Source organism: Hemiscyllium ocellatum, chromosome 23, assembly GCF_020745735.1.
Source record: "Hemiscyllium ocellatum isolate sHemOce1 chromosome 23, sHemOce1.pat.X.cur, whole genome shotgun sequence".
Classification (NCBI taxonomy): Eukaryota; Metazoa; Chordata; class Chondrichthyes; order Orectolobiformes; family Hemiscylliidae; genus Hemiscyllium; species Hemiscyllium ocellatum.
In genome coordinates, this window is record NC_083423.1 from 55486319 (window position 1) to 55513541 (window position 27223).

The 27223-nt window shown below is 42.7% G+C and overlaps 2 protein-coding genes across 2 annotated transcripts in view; both read left to right on the top strand.

The window, feature by feature from the left end:
- Window positions 1-856: 856 nt before the first annotated feature.
- On the top strand, window positions 857-26019 carry cradd (CASP2 and RIPK1 domain containing adaptor with death domain). Its single transcript, XM_060843035.1, has 2 exons — window positions 857-1421; window positions 18639-26019. Exons 1-2 carry the CDS (start codon window positions 1118-1120, stop codon window positions 18947-18949), a joined length of 615 nt encoding a protein of 204 aa, XP_060699018.1. The 5' UTR covers window positions 857-1117; the 3' UTR covers window positions 18950-26019.
- Window positions 18950-27223, top strand: part of plxnc1 (plexin C1) — a 176250-nt gene continuing 167976 nt past the window's right edge. The window contains exon 1 of the mRNA XM_060843030.1: window positions 18950-19106. Coding sequence (XP_060699013.1) covers window positions 19050-19106 — 57 coding nt within the window. The 5' untranslated portion in view covers window positions 18950-19049. The remainder of the gene's footprint in view (window positions 19107-27223) is intronic.

Below are 27223 nucleotides of genomic sequence, written 5' to 3' on the forward strand. Positions count from 1 at the left end.
AAAAAAAATAAAACCATCAGCATAGGTTTGATTCCCATTCTGGCCGTAAGTGGACTGTGACCGGCCCTCTTACCCACATAGCTCTGAGAGGGAGGATAGCAATGAACCACCACTGAAAGAAACTCAACCAAAGAGTTTTGGGCTGAGCAAGGGATGAGCAGGGCAGTCCACCTTTGAAGAGTTTGAAAAGTATGCATGAGAGCCTGAAATAAAAGGTAGCATGGTGGCTTGGTGGCTAGGTGGCTAGCACTGCTACCTCACAGCATCAGGGTGCTGGGTTCAATTCCAATCTTGGTTGACTGCCTGTGTGGAGTTTGCACATTCTCTGTGTGGGTTTCCTCTGGATAGTCCAGCCCTCCCTGATGAAGGGCTTTTGCCAAAATGTCAATTTTTTTTTGTTCCTCGGATGCTGCCTGAACTGCTGTGCTCTTCCAGCACCACTAATCCAAAAACTCCAGTTTCCTCCCACGGTCCAAAGATGTGCAAGTCAGGTGAATTGGCCATGCTAAATTGCCCATAGTGTTAGGTGCATTAGACAGAAGGGAGATGGGTCACTCTTCCAAGGGTTGGTGTGGACTGGTTGGGCTGAAGGGCCTGTTTCCACACAGTAGGGAATCTAATCTAAAATTTGCAGCCCCTTCCTTTGGGACCTGGGGGTCTCTCCTGTTCAGAAGGGGAGAGGCTGGTGATCATTTTGAAATAAAAAATGGCTCGAAATGGTTAGAGAATGAGAGGACCTGAGGTGTGTGCAGAGAATAAGGGCAGTGGGAGAGGTAATTGTTTGTGACTGTGGAATTAATTATCATGTTAATCTGTTGGGAGGTCAGGCATAAGGAATGTCAGAGAGGAGGAGCAGCAGGTGTAAGGAGCTTCGGAAATTGGGAGTAATGGTGTAAGGAGCTTTGGGAACTGGGAGTAATGGTATAAGGGACGTCGGAAATTGGGATTAAAGGTGTAAGGAGGCTTAGAAACCGGGAGTAATGGTGTAAGGGACGTCGGAAATTGGGAGTAATGGTTTAAGGAGCTTTGGGAACTGGGAGTGACGGCGTAAGGAGTGTCGGAAACTGGGAGTGACGGCGGGAAGCGGGAGTTGAGGCGCGAGGAGCGGGCGGGCGCCATGGAGGAGAAGCACCGCCGTATCCTGAGGAGATTGCGCCTGGAGCTGGCCGAGCAGCTCAGGGTCGAGCTGGTGGTTCAGTTCCTGTACCAGGAGCGGGTACTGAGCCAGAGTTTCCTGGAGGAGATCCAGGCGGAGCCGGTCAGTATCCGCCGCGGCCTCATGCTCCTGGACCATCTCCCGAGCCGCGGGCCTCGGGCCTTCGCCGCCTTCTCGCTCTCTCTCCGGGAGGAGTCTCCGTGGCTCCACCGGCGGCTGCAGGAGGAAGAGCGGGCGGAGGAGGAGAGGGAGGCCGGAGAGGAAGGTTAGAGCCCGAGTTACCCCAAAACTACCGCTACCCCCACTACTGTACACCCCCATTACCCTCAGTTACCCCCAACACCCCCATTACCCCAACACCTTGACACCCCCAGTACTGTACACCCCATTACCTTCAGTTACCCCCATAACACCATTACCCCAAAATTACCCCCTGACATCCCTAGAACTGTACACCCCCTTTACCTTCAGGATTAACCCTTAAACACCTCCATTACCCCCAACATCCTGACACCCCCAGTACTGTGCATCCACATTACCCTCCGAGTTAACCCCAAAAACCTCCATAACGCCAAAATTACCCCCAACACCCCCATTACCCTGACACCCCCCAGTACTGGAAACCCTCATTAACCTAAGAGTTACCCCCAAATGCTCCCATTACCCCAAACTTACCCCCAACACCATGACACCTCCAGTACTGTGTACACCTGTTACCCTCAACTAACCCCTAAACACCCCCAACCCAAGATTACCCCCATTACCCCAAAGTTATCCCCAATATCCTGAAACCCACAGTACTGTACACCCCCATTATCTTCGGAGTTACCTGTATACACCCCCAGTACCCTCCAACATCCTGACACTCACATTACCCTCAGAGTTAATCCCTAAACACCTCTTAACTCAAATTACCCCCAACATGCCAATTACCCTCCAAAACCCTGATACACTCAGTACTATACTCCCTCATTACTCTGTTAACCCATAAATACCCCCATTACCCCAAAATTACTCCAAAACCCTGGCACCCCCAGTACTGTACATCCCTACTACCTTCATAGTTAATTCCCAAACACCCTCATTATCCCCAAATTACCCACAACACCCTGACAGCCCATTATCACCAACACCCAAATTACCCTCCAACACCCTGACATCACCAGTACTGTACACCCCTATTACCTTCAGTGAGGTGGCTCAGTGGTTAGCACTGCTTCTTCGCAGCACCTGGGACCTGGGTTCGATTCCTGCCTCAGCTGACTGTGTGTATGTGGACTTTGCACGTTCCCGCAGTGTCTGTGTGGGTTTCCTCCGGGTGCTCTAGTTTCTTCCCACAATCCAGGTGAATTGTCCATGGTGATAGGTGAATTAGTCAGCAGTAAAAATAGGGTAGGGGCACGGGTCTGGCTGGGTTACAATTCGGAGGGTTGGTGTGGACTTGTTGGGCCGAAGGGCCTGTTTTCATACTGTAGGGAGTCTAATCGAATTAACCCCTAAACACACCCATTACCCTAAGATTATTTCCGACACCCTGACACCCCCATTACCCCAAAATTACCCACAACTCCCTGACACTCCATTACCCCTAACACCCCAATTACCCTCCAACAGCCTGATACCCACAGTTCTCTACACCCAATTACCTTCAGAGATAACTGCTAAACAGCCCCATTACCCCCCAAAATTACCCTCCAGCACACTGACACCCCCAGCACTGTACACCTCATTACCTTCAGACTTACCCCATTACACCAAAATTACCCCTGACACCCTATTACCCCAACACCCTGCCACCCCCAAACGTACATTCCCTTTACCCCAACACTCTGGCAGCCCTGATACTCCAATGACCCCCAACAGTCCCAGGACTCTACACCCACAGTACCCCAAAACTACACCCTAAAGATGTTGCATTCATCGTAAAACAGTGAGACTCACTTGCACCTTGACATCCTCCCCCCCCCCCAAAAAAAAAATCTCCTAAAATATTACATTCACTCTGGCACCCTCCCCTAACAAATAGTAAAACCCCGAGATGCCCTTCCCAACACCCTCACACCCATATTCCCAAAATGCTGCATCAGTCTGACAGCCTCTTCCCCAATATCTTAGGGATGGGCAAAAAATGCTGGACTAAGCAGCAACACCATTATCCAGTGAATGAATAATCAAAATGCTCTGTGTCCTCCCACACCACCCCGTTATTCTCTTAATACTGTTCCTCTATTAACCCCTGAATTAATGACCTAAATTCACCAAAACCCCCATTTTGCCTCATATAACCCTCACATCACTCCACTAATACTCTTCCCAATATCCCTCAATCAGTGGACATCCCAATACTGTGCCCACAGCTCCTTACCCCCCCCCCCCCCCCCCCCCCCCCCCCCAAACATCTCAGACTCTTTTCTGTCATAATGTGAGATTTTGATCTCAATGTTTAAGGGAAAATGTAAATGTAATAGAGGTGGCTCAGTGGAGATTTATTAGATTTATAGCTGGAATGAATGAGTTGTCTTATGGTAGATTGGACAGTTTGGATTGTTTCGAGTAGACTTTAGAGAAATGAGGGTTGACCTGATTGAAGTGCATAAGATCCTGAATGGTTTTGCTAAGGTAAAGTTGCCATTGTCTGACCTGATCATAGGACCTCGCTATCAATAGAGAGAGTGACTAGTGGTGGTTTAACCCGAAGGTCAGTATGCCTTGGGTGAGAGGAGAGGAGAGGAGAGGAGAGGTTGAGGGGGAGAGTCATTCATGGTAACCTGAGCCGATGCAGGGATTGAATCCATTCTATTATCACATTACAAATTGACCATTCAGCCAATTGAGAAAGACATCCCTATTTTTATAAGTTTTCTCTTTATAAGAACAAAATTTAGTTTGTTTTCCTAATTATTTGCTGTACCTGCATACTAAGCCTTTGTGATTCATGCACCAAGACATCAATTTGTAGAATGCAGCACTCTGCAGTCTCTCTGTGCTGTTAAATAATACTTTGTTTTGGTGTAATTCTTTCTAAAGGACTTGCACAAAGTAAATTTCCTTTGGGAGTGAAAGAATGGAGCCACTTCTGGTTGTGCCTTATATTCATCTGACACAGCATTTCAACATTATTCCAATGTGCAGCCTATAATGATGATTTAAAAAGTGGTGTGGTTGGGTTAAACTAAATGTCTGAATTTCTACTGGTCAAAATTACTTTCTCACACCATTTTATTAATTTTATCATAATTATTGATGAACACTATTTGTGATCTTTTTTATCATCATCTAGCCCTTAAAAACTTGAAAGAGAATCATTCAGTCTTGTCATATCTTTTGATATTTGAAAGCCTTAGTTAACAATGCTGAGACAGCAAGGATTAAACCATTGGTGCATTTTCTTTCAACAGGTTAGTTTTTCAGTGAGAAGAATATTTCAGATGGGTGGGGGTGCAGGGAGGGTACCACCTGAGGCAGTTGGAGATGGAAGTTAACATAGTCATAGAAGTGTTCAACACCAAAACAGACCCTTCGGTCCAACTTGTCCATACTGACGAGATATCCCAACCCAATCTATTCCCACCTGCCAGCACCCGGCCCATATCCCTCCAAACCCTTCCTATTCATATACCCATCCAAATGCCTCTTAAGTGTTGCAATTGTACCAGCCTCTACCACTTCCTCTGGCAGCTCATTCCATACACACACCACCCTCTGCGTGAAAAAGTTGCCCCTTAGGTCTCTTTTACATCTTTCCCCATTCACCCTAAACCTAGGCCCTCTAGTTCTGGACTCCTCCACCCCAGAGAAAAGACTTTGTCTATATTTATCCTATCCATGCCACTTATGATTATCACATGGAAGTGCTTTAGTTTTCACATGTTCTGTGGCACAATCCCAGTCCTACCTGATCATTCATGTTCTTGACTTCTCTACTCCACTGTTTCCAAATTTAATGTTTTTTCCAATATCCAGTACTAGATGAGCTAATATTTCTAACACTAACGAACATAACATCACCGCTGTTATCTTCAGTCCCTGCTACAAACTTGCCAGTAATTCCATCACACTCTCTGGTAACTGTCTGAGCCTGATTCTGAAGCTTGTTAAATTCTCTCATATTGAATACCCATGACCACCCTACCCCATATCCACACCATCAACAATACCACTCACTTCCTCCCTTTAGATCAACTCCTTCCTTGATTTGGATCATCTGTTTCTGATGTGCCTTTGGTGTCTCTGCACTTGATTATTTCAAAGCTGTTTTGGTTGACCACTCATCTTCCACCTACACAAACATTAGCTCATCTAAAACTGCTGATTGTATCTTAACTCTCACCAAATTTCATTCTCCCATTACTGCTGACCTACACTGACTCCCAGTCAAGCAACAATGTGAACATTCTCATCCTTGTTAAGAAACCCCTCCATTGCCTAACCCCATACTAGACCTGCAACCGTCTCTCATTGTCAAAGCCTCTGAAATATCCACAGATAGTTCTTGATCTTCTGCATATCTCCATTATTTTTGGCTCCACTTTTTGTGGAGTGGACGGTCTGGACCCTAAACTCAGGAATCCTCTTATTAAATCTCTCTCCCTCACTCCTCCTTTACGATATTCCCCAAAACCTACTTCTTTGACTGGGTTTTTGGTCTCTCTAATATCTGTGTATGTGGCTTGGTGTCAGATTTTATTTGACGATACTGCTTTGGACATTGTATTTACTTGAAGTTCTTTGCCTGAAATTTGTTATTGAAGTTAAACAATAGCAACTGTGTCCATCTAGCATGGGCATTATTGTCACTGTCGTTATTTTAAGACAGTCTGCATGTGAATGATTGTGCTTTCTAGTGATTATATCGATGCTTTTGTTAATGTTCTCTGATGGCCAAGCAGATCGTAACAGCAACAGGGATAGAAGAAATCAGTCCAAACGATCATTCATACCAATTGGGAATACAGTGCTCCTTTGGAGAACGGTGGGATTAATCAGCAGCTCTTCTCATAATCATTAGTCAAGGATTGAATCAGGATTAAAACAGAACAGCAAAACCTTTTGTGCCACAAACCTTGAAGACTCAAGTTTCAGAATAGTTCAAACAAGCTTTGGGAGGTGGTTTAGGCATTGACCAGAAGTTAAAGTTTGCCAGTCAGATTATAATGGGTGACTGACTAGGCAGTAAATAAAATAAGACCATATTCATTTTGCTGTCTTATTTTGTGCCTTATGGTCTGTTTTACAAAGTAAGTTTAAAAAAAATCAACTCAGGACCCACCTGTCCTTTGTGTCTTTTCTCAGTTCACCAGTATGTTGAACAGTTCCATCTAGAGTTTTGAGGAGCTGCATGTGAAAATTCGTGAAGAGCATGTTCTCAGTTTTAATGGGGTATGTCTTATTCTGGCAATCCTCATTGTAAAATGAAAAATTGGGAAATATGGACAAACTGGAATATATGGGACTGAGCCCAGCATTGGACAGAACCAATTGCCATGAAGCACAAAGCAGGACTAGAGGGACTGAATGTTTTGGGCCCTGCCAGTAATGGAATTGGAAACAGACCAAAAATTGTGAAGCTGGCCATTTTGAGCAGTGCAGCTTTGGGCCCCAAGAAGACTGTCCAACTTCAAAAGGGGAGGGCTCATTGTGACTCGTAAGCTGGAGATGTTTCATGAAAAGGTCTAAATCCCAGGTTGGTAACTATTTCCTTCCAGGGACTGAGCTGCAACCTGAAAGGAATCCCAGTACCTGTTTCCCACTACCAAACTTATCTGTTTATCTGATAATTTTCAAACAACTGCACATTTGAGGCATTTAGAAGTTGTTGGCTGTGACGCTCTGCACTGAGGTTTCTGATTGTGACATATTATTTATAATGAAATAAGAGTTGATGATGTGATTGTCCCTGGTGTTCTGGGCAAATATTTATCCATCAATCAACACTACCAAAAAAGACAGTATGTATAGGACAATACCTCATTGCTGTTTGTGCAGTCTTGTTGTATGGAAATTATCTGCACATTTCCTTTAATTCAAATCCAATATGTTAATGACTGAGATGAGGGAAATGAATGTACTACCGCAAAGTTTGTGGATAACACAAAAATAGCTGGGAAGGCAAATAATGAGGATGACTCAGAGTCTGCAAACGGATATAGACAGGTTGAGTGAGTGGGCAAGAACTTGGCAGATGGAATATAGTGAGAGAAAATTTGGTTACATACTTTGGCAGGAAGAATAGAGAAGCTGAATATTATTGAAATAGGGAAAGATCGCAGAAAGCTCAGGAAGATTTCGGGACCGATGGAGGAAGTATATTTAGTAAGTTTGCAGATGACACCAAAATTGGAGGTGTAGTGGACAGCAAAGCAGGTTACCTCAGGTTACAACAGGATCTTGGTCAGATGGGCCAATGAGTTGAGGAGTAGCAGATGGAGTTTAGTTTAGATAAATGTGAGGTATTGTATTTTGGGAAAGCAAGTTTTAGCAGGAGTTATACACTTAATGGTAAGGTCCTGGGGAGTGTTGCTGAACAGAGACCTTGGAGTGCAGGTTCATAGCTCCTTGAAAGTAGAGTCGCAGATAGATAGGATAGTGAAGAAGGTGTTTGGTGTGATTTCCTTTTGGTATGCTTGGTCAGAGCATTGAGTACAGGAGTTGGAAGGTCATGTTGTGGTTGTGCAGGACATTGGTTAAGCAACTTTTGGAATATCGCATGCAATTCTGGTCTCCTTTCTATTAGAAGGATGTCGTGAAATTTGAAAGGGTTCAGAAAAGACTTACCAGAATGTTGCCAGGGATGGAGGATTTGAGTTATGGGGAGAGGTTGAATAGGCTAGTGCTGTTTTCCCTGGAGTGTCAGAGGCTGAGGGGTGACCTTATAGAGGTTTACAAAATTATGAGGGGTATGGATAGGATAAATAGACAGTCTTTTCCCTGGGGTCGGGAGTCCAGAACTAGAGGGCATAGGTTTAGGGTGAGAGGGGAAAGATATACAAGATACCTAAGGTGCAACTTATTCATGCAGAGGTGATGCGTGTGTGAAATGAGCTGCCAGAGGAAGTGGTGGAGGCATTTAAAAGTCATCTGGATGGATATATGAATAGGAAGGGTTTAGAGGAATATGGGTCAAGTGCTGGCAAATGGGACTAGATTAGTTTGGGTATGGATAAGTTGGACTGAAGGATTTGTTTCAGCACTGTACATCTCTATGACTACGACTCAATGACATGTATCACAAAAAGCTAGTATCCAGATTCAGTGGGTAAGAGAGAAGGCAAATGATATGTTAGCCTTTTACTTTAAAGGGAATGGTGTATTGAAATAGGAGAGGTCTTGCTAAAACTACACAAGGCTGTCATCAGACCACATCTAGATTACTGTGAATAGTTTTGGTTCCCTTAAATAAGAAAAGGTATAATGGCATTGGAGGCAGTCCAGAGAAGGTTCATTAGACTGATACCAGGTATGAAAGGCTTTTCTTATGAGGAGAGATTGAGCAAGTTGGGCTTGCACTCATTGGAGATTTGAACAATGAGAGTTGACTTAATTGAAAAATGTAAGATTCTTAGGAGGCTTGATGGGGTAGATGTGGAAAGTTTGCTCCCGTTTGTCGGGGAATCTAGGACCAGAGGATATGATCTCAGAATAAGGGGTTGCACATTTTAGACACAGATAAATTTAGTGAATCTTTGGAATTTTGCATCACAGAGGACTGTTGAGGCTGTATCGTCAAGTATATTCAAGGCTGAAAGAGACAGATTTTTAAATCAATAAATATAGGAATAAGGCAGAATATAGAGGATTATCAGGTCCGTCGTGATCTCATTGAATTGCAGAGCAGACTGATGGGCTGAATAGTCAACTTCTTCTCCTACGCCTTGAAATCTAAACGTCACTTAACATTAAAGATAATTTGGGCTGTAAAACAGTTTGGCACATACTAGGTGGCATGGTGGCTCAGTGTTAGCTCTGCTGCCTCACAGCGCCAGGAACCTGGATTCAATTCCACCCTCAGGCGACTGTGTGCAAACTGTATGCAGAGGTTCTCCCTGTGTCTTTGTGCATTACCTCCAGGTGCTCCGGTTTCCTCCCACACTCCAAAGGTGTGCAGGTTAGGTGCATTGACCATGCTAAATTGCACACATTGTCCAGGGATTATGCAAACTAGATGGGTTAGTCATGGAAAATGTGCGTTGGGGGATAGAGTTGGGGGTTGAGGTCACACTTTGGAGAGTTGGTGTGACCTCTATGGATTGAATACTGCTTTCATTCTGTAGGGATTCCATAATACTAAGGTGAAGGCAATTGTAAATGACTCCTTGAATGTCCCAAAGCACTTCAACCAAGTATTTTTAATCTTCAATGAACACAACACCTCTGACAGTATAGCAGTCCCTCAATACTGTATACTGTGTTCTCCTGAAGTCTATGCTTCAGTGTCTGGAATTAGGCTTGAGCTCTCAACCTTTTGACTCCAAGGTAAGAGTGCTGCTTATGAGCTAGTGTTCTCAGGAATCTAACAGCTATAGAACTGCACCACCTTCCCATTATATAAGGCTGGGTTTCTCCAGTTTGGTTCACTAGCGAATCAAACAATCAGGCTTGCTTTTTCACGGTGATACTGATTCCATTGTCTGTGGATGGCCTTATGAGGGAAAATAATTTTTAGGCTCAATTGGCATCATTCAATTTACCAACAGGTAATTAAAGTTGTGGAAGAAAGCTAAAATTCCACAATATCATAATTAGTGACAAAATGAACTGGTTTTTTTGTCTCAGGTTGCAGGACACCGCAGAAGTGCTGGCTGTTCTCTCACTTTCTTGGCCAACATTTCTCTCCCAGCCCATGCATTCCTGGCTCTGATTAAATAAATGCCCTCATGTTATCATCTCAGTACCACAGATATGTCAGCTTTCCTTTGTTGCCAAAAATAACTGCTTATGTGTAGAGGTTTATCTGTTGTCAGATGTTTAATTCTTTTGGTAATGTTGCTCTCTTTGCTATTTGAGTGGACATATTAACCCTTTAGTCAGCAGATAATGGTGTCAATACATTCAACATTAATGCCAGAAAGAACAAGTTTTACTCTCAAGTATTAAGTGGTAGAATACTTTGACACTTCTAGCTGTACCATGCACAAGAGAGAATCAGAAAGCAAGACTTGCACTTATCTGGTGCCTCCATACCTCACTTACCCTGAGACACTTTACAGCTAGTAAAAAAAAACTTTGACATGTTGGAAGCCAATTGTAGATGGCAATATCCCAGAAAGAGCAACCAAATAACGCAACTTTTTTAAAATTGCTGTTGTTTGGGGAATAAATATTTGAGAATACCACTTCCTTACTTTGTTAATGTTCTACATTAACATGGAGATAATGGTAGGGAGGTGTTGTACAGAGTAACTTTGGAGTATAAGAGTGGTTGCAGTTGATTTACACCCCATTTATTTGGCCTGTAACAGGAAGTCCCAATATAAGATGAATTTCTCACAGTGGATTCATGTCCAGGTATGGTTACGAATGAGGGATCTTCTAAGATGATTATGTTTTGAATAGTCTCTTTAATCCATAATGAAATGATGTAATGAAAAGGTGTGTGGAAACAGCTGCAAGTACTTGTCAAGAGGAGTTGCTGATGTAACCTGATTACGGTGGGGACCCAAAACAAATTTCTGTTGTTTGATGTGCTCCTCCGATTGGATAGCACTTCCTTAGCAACGTTCGTAGCCAACTGTCCTCTGCTTTTCTTTGAAATAGTGCCACACACTCTCTTTTGTCCACCTGAGCAAGCAGTTTAATGTTTTGTCTGGAAGACAGCATCACTGATGACATGGCACTCTCTCAGCGGTGCACAGCTGTGCTGGCCTAGATTGCTGTGCTCAAGCCCTGGTGTGAGAATTACCCCGGAGCCACGTGAAAGATTGAGGTTTGTTCACACTCTAGATTCTAGAGCATCCCCACTTCCAGGAATGGTATTATTGCTAGACAATTAATCCAGAAATTCAGCTAATGTTCTGAGGACTGGGGTTCGAATCCTGCCATGGCAGATGATGGAATTCGAATACTGTATTTTTGTGAGTGGCATGGTGGCTCAGTGGTTAGCACTGCTGCCTCATAGCGCCAGGGACCGGGTTCAGTTCCAGCCTCGGGCGACTGTCTGTGTGGAGTTTGCACGTTCACTCCGTGTCTGTGTGGGTTTCCTCCGGGTGCTCCGGTTTCCTCCCACAATCCAAAGATGTGCAGGTCAGGTGAATAGGCCATGCTAAATTGCCCATAATGTCTGTGCAATTTAGCATAGTGTGGGTGTTAGCATAGTGTTTATACACACATAGTGTGGGTGTGTTACTCTTCAGAGGGTCGGTATGGACTTGTTGGGCTGAAGGGCCTGTTTCCATACTGTAAGAAATCTAATCTAATCACAGTTTGTGAGGGGACTGTAGCATTGATTAGCATCCATTTGGGATACCTACTCCCTGAGTCACATGTATCATGTCCACCTTGATGTTGTCCACCTAGGTCTGGGCATTCTGAAGATCAAAATATTTGAGAGATCAATGGAGAATGTTTCAGACCTGATAGCTGCCTCAGAAGAAGTTTGCAGCTCCAGGACAGAGGTCTCAGCTGGAGTAGAAGATGGTGATTTCTGGGAGTGCTCCTGATTAAGTCTTCAGCTGGTGAACCAACCAGACATTGGGTAAACCCAAACTTAAATTGCTGGTACAAAGTAGAAACTTGACATGGCATTTTAATTCGGACCAAAAGGGTAGGAATTCCAAAATAAGCTTGCGACTCCAATTGGGCATCATCATCATAGCAAGGCCAGAAAATAAGCAACTATCGGGGCCAAGGCAGAAACTCCTATAACAAATTAGAGAGCTGGGGATGTTTCAAGCTCTGTCAATTAGTGTTCATAAACATTGGGCAGTTTCATAACGTGAGCCTGAAATCCTTTGGGAAGGGAAATAAAACGTCTGTGAATGTTGGAAATCAAAAACAAAGTCAGAAATAGCTGGAAAAACTCACAGAAAGCAGAGTTAATATTTTGAATCCAGTGAAGAAAGATTACTGGACCTGAAATGTTAACTCTCCATTTTCTCTGCAGCTACTGCCAGACCTGAGTTTTTTTTTCAGCAATTCCGGATTTTATTTTTTTTTGGGAAGACTCTGTTAAAAGCATAAGAGGTTACAATATCAGCTACCAAAGTGTGGAAAGAGCAGCAGCAAAGTGTGAGAGAGCTGGCATTACTGCAGAAAAAACATCTTTACAGAAGATAAAATACCTATTCACATTAGGAAGCCACAGAATAATTCCTGGAAGATTTATTCTCAGATGGACAGTAGAACACAAATTGAGCATGTGGGGGAAGACACTTCTGACTTCTGACTTGGTATCCTGTTTAGAAGCTGAATAAATAAATACACTTCTCTACATAATTTGGAGTATAACAGTTAATATGTTGCTGACCAAGGAGTAAAGGAAAACAATAGGAACATTTGAAGATTTAAGGAGTTAAAAATCAAACAACACCAGGTTATTGACCAATAGGTTTATTTGGAAGCACCAGCTTTTGGAGCGCTGCTCCTTCCTCTGGTGGTTGAATATAAGATTGTAAGACACCGCATTTATAGCAAAAGTTTACAGTGTGATGCAATTGAAATTATATATCGAAAAAGGACCTGGATTGTTTGTTAAGTCTGTCATCTTTTAGAATGACCATGTTGGTTTCAGTTCTTTCATATGTAAATCCCAGAACTTTTTTTAGAAGTTACATTCTCAAGTGGACTTTAACAATAGGTGCCATGTCAGCTCAGATAATGCACTCCTTCAATGCCAGATTTATTACAGTTCATAGATGACTTCACTCTAGAGAAAGCCATTCAGATGCTGAATGAAGCTGAGGCCAGGAAGCACCTTTAGTGGAGAAGAGTATACTTGACACAGGTGGTCTTTTGGATCCATTCAAATCTTCAAGTACAGGACCAGAAATGATACATACTTTTAGCAAATGCAGCGGTTAGGACAAGACAGCAGATACTAAAAGTATTCCGGATGCTGTGGAGCAAAGAAGCCATGTGTATCGACAGTGTCCATCTGTTAAAACTGATGAATTACAATAAAATAATCAGAGACTTTCAGAAATGTGTCAAAGCAGTTCAGAATCAACGAACAACACAAGACTGAAGAACTTCTCAAACAGAGTTAAATAATGTCGAACAATTTCCGGTAAAAGACAAACATGGTTTTCTGAGAGAAAAAAAATCAATGACCCAGATCAAACATTTTGGCAGGCTGACATTATGTCAATGGACATCATGAATAGACACTAAAACTAGTGGCACAATATTCACATTAGGAAATCACGGAATAATTCCTGGAAGATTTATTCTCGGATGGACAATAGAACAGAAATTGGGAATGTGGGGGAAGACACTTCTCATATCAAATGCCTTCTGACTTGGTATCCTGTTTAGAAGCTGAATAAATAAATACACTTAATTTGGAGTACAGCAGTTAGTATATTGCTGACCAAGAAGTAAAGGAAAGCAATAGGAACATTGGAAGATTTAAGGAGTTAAAAATCACACAACACCATTTATAGTCCAACAGGTTTATTTGGAAGTACCAACTTTTGGAGCACTGATCGTAAGACACAATTTATAGGAAACAAACATAAACAGAAATTGCTGGCAAAACTCAGCAGGTCAAGTTATGGAGAGAAAACAAGAATTAATATTGACAGTCCTCTGACCTTTTTATGCTTAGATGCTGCCAGACCTGTTGAGCTTCTCTAGCAGTTTCTGCTTTTTTTATTTCGGAACTCTAGCGTCTGCAGTTTTTTGTTTCCTCCGATAGGAAACCTTGGTTGACAAACTGTGTACAGGTTACAGAAGTTCATCTGATGGTTCAGGAAGCTTTACAATTCATACTAAAGATATGCTGCAAGCAGCTTTTCTCTTTGGGGTCGTCATATTCTAGGAAAGAAGCTTTATATACTTTACATTCAGAGATTCACGCACCAGAGTAGGAAGGGTCATATTCACCTTGATCTCTTTCTAAAGCATGGAAGTGTTTGAACAGTAAAAGCTGAAACAACAGCTGGTAAGTACTTTTATAGTGCTTTCTAAAGAAAAGGCAGAATCTACCAATTTATTGATAGGAGGGTAGAGTAGAATCTTATGGGAGACAGACCTAAGGCTAGGTCCTCCTAATAGTCTTTGCAATAATGGAGAGTGTATTCTTCTAAATTTAATTAGTTGCAGAGATAAAGTGAACTACATTTTGTTTACAAGACTCTTTTCATTAGATCAGAAAGATAGCTATCCTTGCACACACTACATTCCATTAACCTCTATTGAACCTAGAAGATACAGTGCATTTTGTATAACCTTGTGGAAGATGACAGGAAATTGCAGCCCTGGAAAATATAAACTGAGAATTTTTTCTCTGTTAGATGTGAGCTGTGACCTTCCCTTGGAGGCAGAACATAGATTTTCACTTTAATCAGCATGGATTAGTTTTACAAAATCCTGTGTGCCTGCCTATCTGGTATGGTAATCAGAGTCTGTCAGTTTTATCAGATGTAGCAAGTAAGGAAGGGCTTTACTGCATTGAGCTTCCTAAGTGAGCTAATTCTTCAGAGAACAAGGATTTGCAGGAGAAGGAAAAGAGGAAGATAAAGTGTGGAGCTGGAAAAAGTACACCAGGTCAAGCAGCATCAGAGGGGCAGGGGGGTCAACGTTTCAAGTCAGGACCTTTCATCAGGACTTAGGGAGGGGGAAAGGGGCTGAGAAATAAATGAAGAGGAGCTGACAAAAGGTTGGAGGGATGGTGATAGGTGGATGTAGGTAGGAGGTGATTGTGATTGGTCAGGACAGGAAGGTGGACAGGTTAGGTCAGGTCAAGGGGGTGGGGTAGGAAGGGAGGGCTGGACCTGGGATGAGGTGGGAAGGTTTGGAAGCGAGTGAATTCTATGTTAAGGCTGTATGGTTGTAAGCCCACGAGGTGGAAGATGAGGTGTTCTTCCTCCAGTTTGTGCATGGCCTTATTTTGATGGCGGAGGAGGCCCTGGATAGACAAGTCGTCGGGGGAGTGGGAGGGGGAGTTAAAATGGCTGGCACTGGAAGGTGGGGTTGATTGAAGCATGCAGACCTTAGATGATCCCTGAACCAGTCCCCAAGTTTGCACTTGCTCTCTCCGATGTAGAGGAGACCACATAGGGAGCAATGGATGCAATAATCAGGTTAGAGGAAATGCAGGTGAATCTCTGCTGAACTTGCAATAATTCTATGGGTTCTTGGAAGAAAATAAGAGGGGAGGTGTGAGGGCAGATGTTGCGCCCTCTGGGCAAAGGTGCCAGGTGTGTTATGTGGATCTAATAAGGGAGGGAACAGTCCCTGGTGAAAACGGATAGAGGTGGGGAAGAAAATATAATTTTGGTAGTTGGGTCTGCCTGCAGTTGGTGGAAATGGCAGAGGATGATGAACCGGATTTGGAGATTGGTGGGGTGGTATGTGAGGACCAGGGGGACTCTATCCTTGTTGTGGTTGGAGGGTTTTGTTTGAAGGCAGAGGTGTGGGAAAGGGAGGAGATGCTGTTGAGGGCATTGTTGAGCACTGGAGAGGAGAATTTACGGTGCTTGAAGTAGAAGGACATCTGGCATGTCCTGGAGTGGAATCGCTCATCCTGGGAACAGATATTGCAGACACGAAGGAATTGGAAGTATAGGATCGCATTTTTGCAGATTGGAGATGGGAGGAGGCATAGTCGCGGTAGCTGTGGGAGTCAGTGGATTTGAGTGATGTCAGTGTAAGTTGGTTGCCAGCGATGATGACAGAGAGGTCCAGGAAGCGGATGGAGGTGTCCGAGATGGTTCAGGTGAATTTGAGGTCAGGGTGGAGGGTGTGGGTGAAGTTAACTGTTAGAGCTCTTCATAGGAGCATGTGACAGTGCTGATACAGTCATCAATGTAGCAGAGGAAAAGGTGGGGGATGATGCCAGTGTAGCTGTGGAAGAGGGACTGTTCTATGTATCCTACAAAGGATGCTGCTTCACCTGCTGTGCTTTTCCCAGCTCCATACTTTATCGACTCTGACTTTCAGCATCAGCATTCCTTACTAACTCCAAGGGAAAGAGGAAAGGAAATTCACATGAAAATTGTATTTGAGTGGAGTTTATGGTGAGTGTGATAGATGACAAATAGGGTCTCATTCTGCCCTTGAACCCTCAGGGTTGAGGTTCTGGTTCTGTCTGGAAGAAAATATTGTTCTGTCTAGCCTTTCAAACAAAAGCCTAATTGGGGAGACTTGTAATTTTATTGAACACACTTAGCTGCTTCAAGTGAAAAAACAGATCCCTAAGACCATAATAAAATTCAGCTGTTGTTTTATTAACACTGGCAGTAAATCAGCATCATATAACCTGAAAAACCCTTTTTCTTGGCGAGTTGAACAGTAAACATAAAACACATTGTTAATTCTGATCTTGCATAATGCTAGACACTTATGAGTGTGGGGGGGGCGGGGATGAACGTAACTTCAGTTTGGCCAAGTTTTCGTCTTTGCAATGATAAATAGGAGTGGTTTATTGGTATGTTAGTGTGTGCTGTGTCAAGCTGTCTTTGGACCCGATCACAGAAATGATGGTGTAGTAGTAATGTCCCTAAACACTGGCCCAGTAGGAATATTAATCCAGACACCCAGGTAATGTTTGGTGACCAGGCAAATGATAGAATTTGAAATCAATTTTTAAAAACCTGGAATTAAGAGTGGGAAAACCCATCTGGTTCACTTCCTTTATAAAAGGAAACTTGCATCCTTAACTGGCCTAGTCTACACGTGACTCTAGACTCACAGCAATGTAGTTAAATCTTAAATGCCCTTTGGGCAATTAGGGATGGGTAATAAATGCTGGCTCCCTCATCCTGAGAATGAGTGACAAAAATCTAGTAATTCAGAGGCCCAGACTAATGCTCTGGCAACATAGGTTCATCTGCCACAACCCAATTGGTGGATTTTTATTAATTTAAAATCCAGAATCTTGGAAATGGTGACCATAACAGATATCATTGATTGTTGTAAAAACCCATCTGATTCACTAATGCTCTTTTAGGTCATTCTTACCTAGTTTGGCTTACATGTGACTTCAGACACGCAACAGCAAGGGATCATGTGTTCTGTTCTGTTATTAAATCTCGTAATGGCTAGCTGAAGCTTGTCTTCTTTTCTAATATCACTTGGGTGCTGGTTACCTTCATAATGGCTTCTGGTTGGTGTTATGGACCAGACCAGACCCCCTCAAATATTTTAAGAAGATAGCCTAGCTCCTAACGTTTCCTTATTTTAAAGGTAGATGTGAATTATGAGGGGCATGGATAGGATAGATAGACAAAGTCTTTTCCATGGGGTGGGGCGTCCAGACCTAGAGGGCATAGGTTTAGGGTGCGCGGGGAAGACTATAAAAGAGATCTAAGGGCAACTTTTCACGCAGAAGGTGGTACATGTATGGAATGAGCTGCCAGAGGAAGTGGTGGAGGCTGGTATAATTGCAGCATTTAAAAGGCATCTGGATGGGTATATGAATAGGAAGGGTTAAGAGGGATATGGGCTAGGTGCTGGCAGATGAGACTAGGTTGGGTTGGGATATGTGGTCAGCATGGACGAGTTGGACCGAAGGGTCTGTTTCTGTGCTGTACATCTCTATGACTCTATTGGAAAACATAACCAAATAATAATATACAGTACCTATTACTAATTAACTGTTGTAAAATAGCAACATCCAATAGTTAAAGCGCACCTTGGTGAAAAGGCAAGTTCAGACACAGAATCTCACACGCAGTTCTCTAATCCAGAAGGAAATAAAATCAAGAGCAAAATTCGGAGAAACTAGCAACTCGGAGACATTCACTGAAGCTTCCAACTCTTTTTCAGACCCCCAAAAGGTTCTGTTTAAGACTAAACCTAAAAACTAAAAAGTCTGGACTGTGAGAACAAGCCACAACCATGCTGCTTCCGTTCTTCCAACTTTAAAAAAAATCCCCAAGGCCTCATGAATTGTTTACTTTCTTAGAGATAACTTGACATTTAAGCCTTACAACCTGTCTTCAAAACAAAGGGCAAAATAACCTCTTAAAGGGACAGCAATGTCACATTGGGTAAGATCACCTGTTCATTGAGGGGATATTGGAGATTCTACTTGGAGCATTCCAACCTGTATGGTGCAGGAAAGCATGCATTTTACTAAATTTGGTCAGTTTTTGTTTTAAAATCGCTGTCTGTGGGTGCTTGCTGTGCTCAAACTTCATACCCTTGCTATATTGTAACAATGGTTGCTTCATTGACTGAAAAGTGCCGTGGAACATCCTAGGGTTGGCCTCATGTTTTAACTGAAATGGCAAATCAAAGTTGTGTTTGTGTGATTGTACCTATGAAAGAGATCACTATGTCTGTGAAGAAATGAGTTTGGGATTAATTGATGTCTCTTTTCCAGATGAATCACGACCACCTCTTTCAGACCACATCTTGAACAGCGTACCTACCGATAAGCAGTTAAACCAGCTTTCCAGCCACCTGGGACCAGAATGGGAGCAAGTGATGGTGGACCTTGGACTAAAAGAGCCAGATCTTTATCGATGTAAAATGAACCACCTACATAACCTCCAAGCGCAGATCTTGGCTGCCTTTATCCTGTGGAAAAAGCGTTTCGGGAAACTAGCGACTGTGCAGCATTTGACCAACAGTCTGATTTTAGCTGACACAGACCCTGGATTAATCGTTAAAATATTTCAAGGTGACTGTTGACCATCTAAACATTCAAAATCACATGGCGCCTTGTGCAGTTGGTGTCCAATCTGAATTATAGAGACACCGCGAGGAGACAATTCCTCTTTCTACCTCTCAAATGGAGAGAGGAGAGATATTATTTTCAGCGAGAAATAATTCAGAATCTAGGGACAAGGTACAATTTTTCTACAGTATAGCCTGATGTTTTTTCTTTCCTCTCTTTAACTATCATTTAAAACTTGTGAAATAGGGATAAACAAAAATGGCAATTTTTCAAAGAATTGCATCTCTTTCCTTGATGTGTTATTAGGGCTTTGAGCCTCTTAGCAAGATTAACTGGCCAGACATTATTAAGCTAGAGAGCGTTCAGAAGAGATTTACCAGGATTTGCTGGGTATGAAAGGTTTTTATACAGAGGCTGGTTTATGTGTGGAATGAAGTTCCTGAGAAAGTGTTGGATGTGGAAAAAGTTAGTGTTTAAAGCATGTTAATAAATACGTGAATAGGAATAGTTTGGAGGAATGTGGACCAGGAGTGGGCAGATGGGACCAGTTTAGTTTGGATTTATGCTTGGCATGGACTGGCTGGACTGAAGGGTCTGTTTCAGTGCTGTGAGATTGTCTGGTACGTTTAAGAATGGGTATACTTGCATTGGAGGGAGCTATGGTGAGGTGGTTCTCCTCTGATGAGAAATAGTGGGTAAGTGGGTAACTTAGGTCTATATTCTCTGGAGTTAAGAAAGATGAGAGATGATCTTATTGAAGTATACAAAATTTTGAAAGGGTTTGATGGAATGGATATTCGGAAGTTATATCCTCCTGGCTGGGGAATCTGGAACATGGGAGCAGCCTCGGGATAAGGGAAAATGATCATTTAGAACCACGATGAGAAGAAATCTCTTCACTCAGAAGGTTGTGAACCTTTGGAGTTCTGACCTCAGAGCATCCACAATCCACTATCAGTTGAGTATATTCAAAGCTGAGATTCTAGATTTATGTTGTCTCAGGGAATCAACACCTATAGGATGTAAGAAAGGGTTGAGTTAGAAGGTCAGCTGTGATCTTATTGAATGGCAGAGCAAATGGGCAGAAGTGGGTACTGCAGATGCTGGAGAATAGAGTCAAGATTAGAGTGGTGCTGGAAAAGCACAGCAGGTCAGGCAGCATCCGAAGAGCAAGAAAATCGACGTTTCAGACAAAAGCCCTTTATCAGGAGCAAATGGCAGAGCAAATAGTCTACTTCTGTTTGTCATGTTCAAGTAAGATCAGATTAAAGGAGAGGCTTGTTGGGGGAATAACTGCTCCAGTGAGTTTGGCCAAATGACCAGTTTCGGTGCTGGCAATTCTATGTTTCCATTTGAAAGTATATTCTGTTGAGTTAATCAAAATGTAAAACATTTTAAAAATATAATTGTTTTTAATGTTTCCAGGACTGAGGGGTGAGATGATGTTTTATCTTTGGCAGGCACTTCCCTTGTAAAATAAAGACAGAATCTTTCAATCTGGCTCTTATCATATACTAGTTTGGCAATATATAATAGTGCTGGATTAGTGGTGCTGGAAAAGCACAGCAGTTCAGGCAGCATCTGAGGAACAGTAAAATCGGTGTTTCAGGCAAAAGCCCTTCATCAGGAATACAGGCAGAGTGCCCGAAGGGTGGAGAGATAAATGAGAGGAGGGAATCTGGTTTCCAGCATCTTCAGTCATTGTTTTTACCTAATATATAATAGTGCGCATTGTCAATAGGTCATGCACCACAGACATATGTTTTGGAAAACCTGGGCTTAGCTATGACTTGACTCAGCTCTAACTTAAAACAGTTTTGCTCTCTTTAATCTCTGTGGTTGTTCAGTGAAAGGCCATTAGGCCTATTCCTCAGATAAAAGGTTGGCCTTTTGAGGAAGGATTGAGCAGATTGGATCTATACTCATTGGAGTTCAAAAGAATGAAAGGTGATCTTTGATTGATTTATTGTCACATGTACTGAGGTACGGTGAAAAGCTTTGTTTACAAGCAGTACAAGCAGATCATAGTAAGCAAGAATGTACAGATCAAAAAGACTTAGACTGAAGCATACAGCTTACATTGCACAGAGTGTAAGCTAGGTAATAATGGCACTAGTTGAGGATAGAGAGTCCATTCATCAGTCTAATAATGCTGGGAAGAAGCTGTTCCTGAACTGCTGCTGCATGTGATCAGGCTTCTGTATATTCTGCCTGATAGAAGAGGTTACTAGGGTGAGATGGGTCTTTGATGATGATGTCAGCCTCTCTGTGGCAGCAAGCTGTGTAAATGGAGTCCATGGATGGAAGGTTGGCTTCTGTGATGTTCTGGGCTGTGCACACCACCTTCTGTAGTTTTTTACAGTCCTGGGCAGAGCAGGTCCCATACTAGGCCAATATGCACCTGGACAGTATACTCTTGATAGTGCATCTATAGAAGTTGGTGAGGATCCTTATGGTCATGCCAAATTTCCTGAGTCATCTGATGAAAAAGAGACATTTGCACCTTCTTGACCATCACATTTATGTGGGAAGTCCAGGAAAGATTGTCAGTCCGAGGAACTTGACGCTTTCCACGCTTTCAGCCTCAGTTCTGTTAATATAGATGGGGGCATGTTCTTTTTTTTTCTTAAGGCAATGATCAGTTCTTTAGTTTTGTTGAAGTTGAGAGGTGGTTGTCATTGCACGCATCACTAAGCCCTTTATCTCCCTTCTGTATTTTGACTCCTAATTGTTAGATGGCCATTCCACTACGGTGGTGTTGTCAGCGAACTTGTAGATGGTTTTCGTTTGGTATGTGGCAGCAATAGTGGGTGTACAGGGAGCACAATAGAGGGCTGAAGGCACATCCTTGGAGGAGGTGCAGTTGTTTATCTTTACTGCTTCTGGTGTCTTGAGCAGAAAACTGAGAATCCAGTTGCAGAAGAGACCAAGGTCACAGAGTTTTGAGTTTATCTGGAGGGGGTAATGGTATTGAAGGCAGAGCTGTAGTCAATGAGCAGGAGTCTGACATAAACAGCAACTAAAACAAGAAAGTTATGGGTGTTTTAGTTGCTGTCTAAAAGGACAGTGTGATTCACACTGGGTTGTAGCAAGAGTGTTTCAGAAACAACAGTGGAGGACCCTAACATTTGGGCTTCCTTCAACGTAAAGCCATAACCTCCAACTGCCTGGAAGGTGTAGGAATAAACCAGTCAGTTGGCCTCCAGCAAAGAAGTCGAGCTGCTAGCTGAAACCACGTGCTTTCCAAGAAATTCCTTGTTTCATGAAGTTCAGAAAATGTAGAGACTGGTACAATTGCAGCATTTTAAAAGGTATAGGGTTCAGAAAAGGTTTACAGCGATTGGAGGATTTGAGCTGTAGGGAGAGGCTGAGTAGGCTGGGGCTGTTTTCCCTGGAGCGTTGGAGGCTGAGGGGTGACCTTTAGAGGTTTACAAAATCATGAGGGCATGGATAGGGTAAATAACCAAAGCCTTTTCCCCAGGGTAGGGGTGTCTAGAACTATAAGGCATAGGCTTAGGGTGAGAGGGGAAAATTGAAAAGGGACCAAAGGGGCAATCAAAAGGGACCAGATTGGTTAGGATATCTGACTGGCATGGATGTGTTGGACTAAAGAGTCTAGTTCCATGCTGTATATCTCTATGACTAAGTTGTCCTATTGTCCAGATGTTCCAGGGATGAGTGCAGGGCGAGGGATATAGCATCTGCTTTGGACCTATTACATTGTTAGGCAAATGTTGGGGATTGAAACATATTGAAATGTACTTTGTGGGTTTTTTTTAGGGTGGATGCTGAAGGGATACTTCTCCTAATGGAGGAATCTAGAACAAGGTGACACTGGTTCAAAATAAGAGATCTCCCACTGGGACTAGGGACTAGGAAAAAATTCTTGAGGGGGTTGTTACTTTTCGGAACTCTCTTCCCCAGAAATCATTGGTGGCCATGCCATCAAAGTTTCCATTAGACATGTTTTTGGTTAAATGTTGAGACTCAAGACTTATGGTAGACCAGCAGGAAAGTGGTTCTAAGGCCACAATCAAATCAGTCATAACATTACTAAATGACAAATCATGTTTAAAGGACCAAATGGCCTGTGCCTGCTCCTATTTTCTGTGATGCATTGGGGGCTGAAGAATGATGGCTTTTCAGAACCTCGTGTTTTACCCCGTACCCATTCACTTGATCAATCAAGGGATATTTCTCAAAGGTTCTTTTCATTACCCTCCCTCCTCCATTGGATAACAGTAACGGGATCAGACAGGTTCAGCATAGATTTACAAAAGGAAAATCATGCTCGACTAGTAGAGTTGATGTGGGAGAGTCAATGGATATGGTTTGCTTAAACTAGTGAGAAGGCCTTCATAAAGGATTAGCATTTAACTAAAAGTGCATGGGATTGCAGGTGATGCACTCATATGGATAGAGAGTTGGTCTTTTTTCGACTGGCAGGCCTGTGGTACTACAGGGCTTCATGCCTGGATCCCAGGTATTCATAATACGTTGATGATCTACATGAGGAAACTAAACATGAGATTTGAGGAGGACGCAGAGATGCTTCAGTGTGGTTTTGACAACTTGAGTGAGTGGACAAATGCATGGCAGATGGAGTAAAAGATAGAGGCCTCATGCCAGTGGATGGGAAGCATAGAAAACAGTAGCAGGAGTAGGCCATTCAGGCCCTTCTAACCTACTTCACTCTATTCAATAAAGTTGTCACAGTCCTACTGGATCATAGGGCTGCTTTCTCATTAAAGAGATTTGACTGGTGGTGGTTTAACCTGAGCATCACCACACCTCTGATGAGGGGATGGATGGAAAAGCAGAGTCCTTCATGTTTACCTCAGCCAGTGCAGGAATTGAACTCGCACTATCTGCATCACAAACCAGCTGTTCAGACAACTGAGCTAAGCAATCCTGTGGACAATGTGAGGTTATCCACTGCTAACAAAAAGAGGAAGGCAGATTATTATCTGAACAGCAAAAGATTGGGAAAGGGGGAGTTTAAATGAGATGTGGGTGTCTTGGTAAACCCATCACAGAAAGTAAGCATCGAGCTGCAGTATGTGGTGAAGAGGGCAAATGGTATGTTGTCTTCATAGTTAGAAGATTCAAGGTGTACAGGAGCAGGATATCTTGTGGCAATTGTACAGACCTTTGTGAGATCAACCTGGTGTATTGTGTGCAGTTTTGCTCTCCTTTTATTTGAAGAAGAATGTTCTGGCTATGGAGAGAGTGCAGCAAAGATTTACCAGACTGATTCCTGGGATGGTAGCACTTGCTATGAAGAGAAGCTGGATCGATTTTCACTGGAGTTCAGAAAGATGAGAGGAGATCTCATAGCAACCTATAAAATTCTAACAGTTCTAGATGGGGTCAACATAGGAAGGATATTCCCAGTGACCAGAGAGCCCAGATGGGTCAAAGGCTAAGGATATGAGCTGGGATGAAGAGAAACTTCTTCACCCAGAGAGTGGCGAGCCTATTGAATTTTCTGCCACAGAAAGCAGTGGAGGCCAAAACATTGAATGTTTTCAAAAAGGAGTTAAATGTAGTTCTTAGGGCTAAAGGGTTGAAGGGTATAGCGTGAACATGGGAAATAGGGAACAGAATTGGATGATCAGCCATGATACTAAATATTTGAAGAGCTGAATGGTCCACTTTTGCTTCTGTTTTCTGTGTTTCCCGTCTAGTGGCATGAGGTCTACACCTTCCCCTGTTCATCTTATTGCCTCAAACCTTGCTCTGCTTCAAAAACCATTAGGGCCCTGGGAAATAACCTTTGACCTTATGTTCTGCTTCTTGCTCCTCTTCTCCCACCCCCCTTTTATAATTGCTGTAATCATGGATTTTGAGCCCCTATCCCCTACCTGTTACATATTGTTCTTATTCTTTTTGTAACCAGTCTTTCTTTCTAAGATGGACCATTTGCAGTGAGGTTCGGACAGTCTCACTGAACATTGCTCGCCATGGGGTTTCCTTGACAGTCTGAAATGCAAGACAGAATGAGATTACTGTACTGGGCAAAACAAAAAACATGGTTTTTTTGGAGAAGCATGGGGAGAGACTGTGTTGAAAAGTTCTGCAGTAATCAAAATAAACAGGTTTAAGTTGTGGATTCAGATGGATTTAAGAGCCTCAGAAATGCAAAAAGAGAAAGAACTGATTGAAAAGCCACAACCAGTCCAGATGACTTGCTATGGAAGTCTTTGCCAGGAGTTTAACAAAGGCAGTTCCTCAGGGGCACAGCTGTGATGCTGATCTTTCTACTGTCCTCTTGCTCTGATTTTCTTCCCTTCGATGCACTGCTCCTTGAGCTGTCACATGCTAGTGTTTTTAGATTTGCTTAACAGATGGAAAATGCATTTGCTATAACTGGAAATGTGGCATCTGTCTCAATTGAAAGCAGTTGAAAACATTCCCCAGAATTGTGTCTCGATTGTCAACAGGACGAATCGCCACTGGCATTCACACTGCATGGTGCGTGAGTTGACATGTGTGGCATTGGCTCAGATTACACAATAGCAGCTGGAAAATTAATTTAGCGGGAAGCTAACAATCTGTTGTCAAACCACACCCTCAGAGTGCTTGTCTAAATTAAAAAGAATGCTTCAGCAAGTGTCCTATTGAATGTTTCCAGGAATAACCTTGAAAAGTTCATCAGCTGCTTTCTTGGAAATCACTGCAAGGCTGGCTGTTCCCCAGATACCTCGAGATATGGGACTGGATTTCTGCCTGGAAATGGATTACTGATTGCACACGCAGAAGTTGGATAACCTAATTGCTTTCCCCTTTGATAATCAGCTGGAATGTATCAAGTTTAAGAAAGTGGACGCGGAACAGTCCGTTTGTGTATTTTATACTCTGTATAAACTGTGACTCTGAAAGATTTCATTTGGCCCAACTAGTCTGCGCTGTGATGGAAACAAAATGATGAGCAGGTCTGACAGAATCTGTGAGGAGAGACACAGTTAACTCATGCAGGTTGTTGACCTTTGGCTAGAACAGTCTATGTTTTGTTTATACCTCATAGGAGCCTCCTCTTCCTCTAGTTTATCTAGCCAATAAAAGTGTAATCCTCCTAATCTTATTTTTTTCTCCCTTGTGCACTTTCCTTAATTTAATTTGTACTATTGACCTTATCTGTTCCATTTGGAACAACTTCCACATTCTCGGTGCTTCTCTGGGCAGAGGAATTTTTAAAAGTTGCACAGAAATCATGGACTGAGCATAACCAAGCTTGGATCCAATCCCACTGAATGGGAAACATTGTGATAAATTGTGGGGGAGCAAAAACCCAGTGAGAGATTCTTGCCAAGATTTCTCCATGTCTCCAAGTTCAACTGAATTTCTCAAAATGGAGTTTGGATTAGGGATATGGATCAAAATTTGGTGAATGATGTTAGGGTATACACTGAATTGAGGGCTAAATGAAGTTGGACAAAGTGTAACATAGATTTACCAGAAAGACATCAAGTATGAATCTTAAATTGACAGTGTAGAGGTAGCCTTTCACTCCGTCATCATCCTGGAGCTGGCATTGACCTGAAACTGAAGTGAACTTGCCACGTGGATATGGTGGTTACAACTGCGGGTCAAAGGCTGCGAATTCTGTGACCCTAAACCCAGTTCACCATCTGCAAGGCACAAGTCACAAGTGTGTTAGAATACTCTCCAATTGCGTGGATGGGTACAGTCTTCACACATCCAGGATAAAATAGCCTGGTTGATTAGCACCGCATTTAAGACATTAAGCATTCTCTTCCTCCATTGTGGCAGCAGTGTGTACCATCTACAAGGTACTTTGTGGCAATTTATCAATGACTCCAACAGAATGTTCAGAATCCACAATGTCTACCATCCAAGAGGGCAAAGCTCGCAGATGCATGGGAACACCACCACCTTTATATTATCCCTGAGTCACACATTATCCTGACTTGGAACTATCGCTCCTCAACTGTCACAGAGTCAAAACCTTAGGCATGGATCTCTAAGAGGCACACTTGCATCAGATGGACTTAGGTGTATGCATGCAACTCAATTCACCTTGAGTAAATAGTGATGGACATCAAATGCTGATCTTACAAGTGACACTTTATGATCCATGAATTTTAAAAAATGATTCTGAATCTGAACCAGAATCCTGTTTTCTAATTGTGTGTTGCACACTCAAACCTATTCTCCACCTGCTAACTATCTTGAACTCAATAAGATCGATGATTAAAGATTCAAGGGTAGAATAATTTAGAGTGGTGATAGCCTTGGCTTCTGTAATAGAGAAAGGGGTAGCAGAT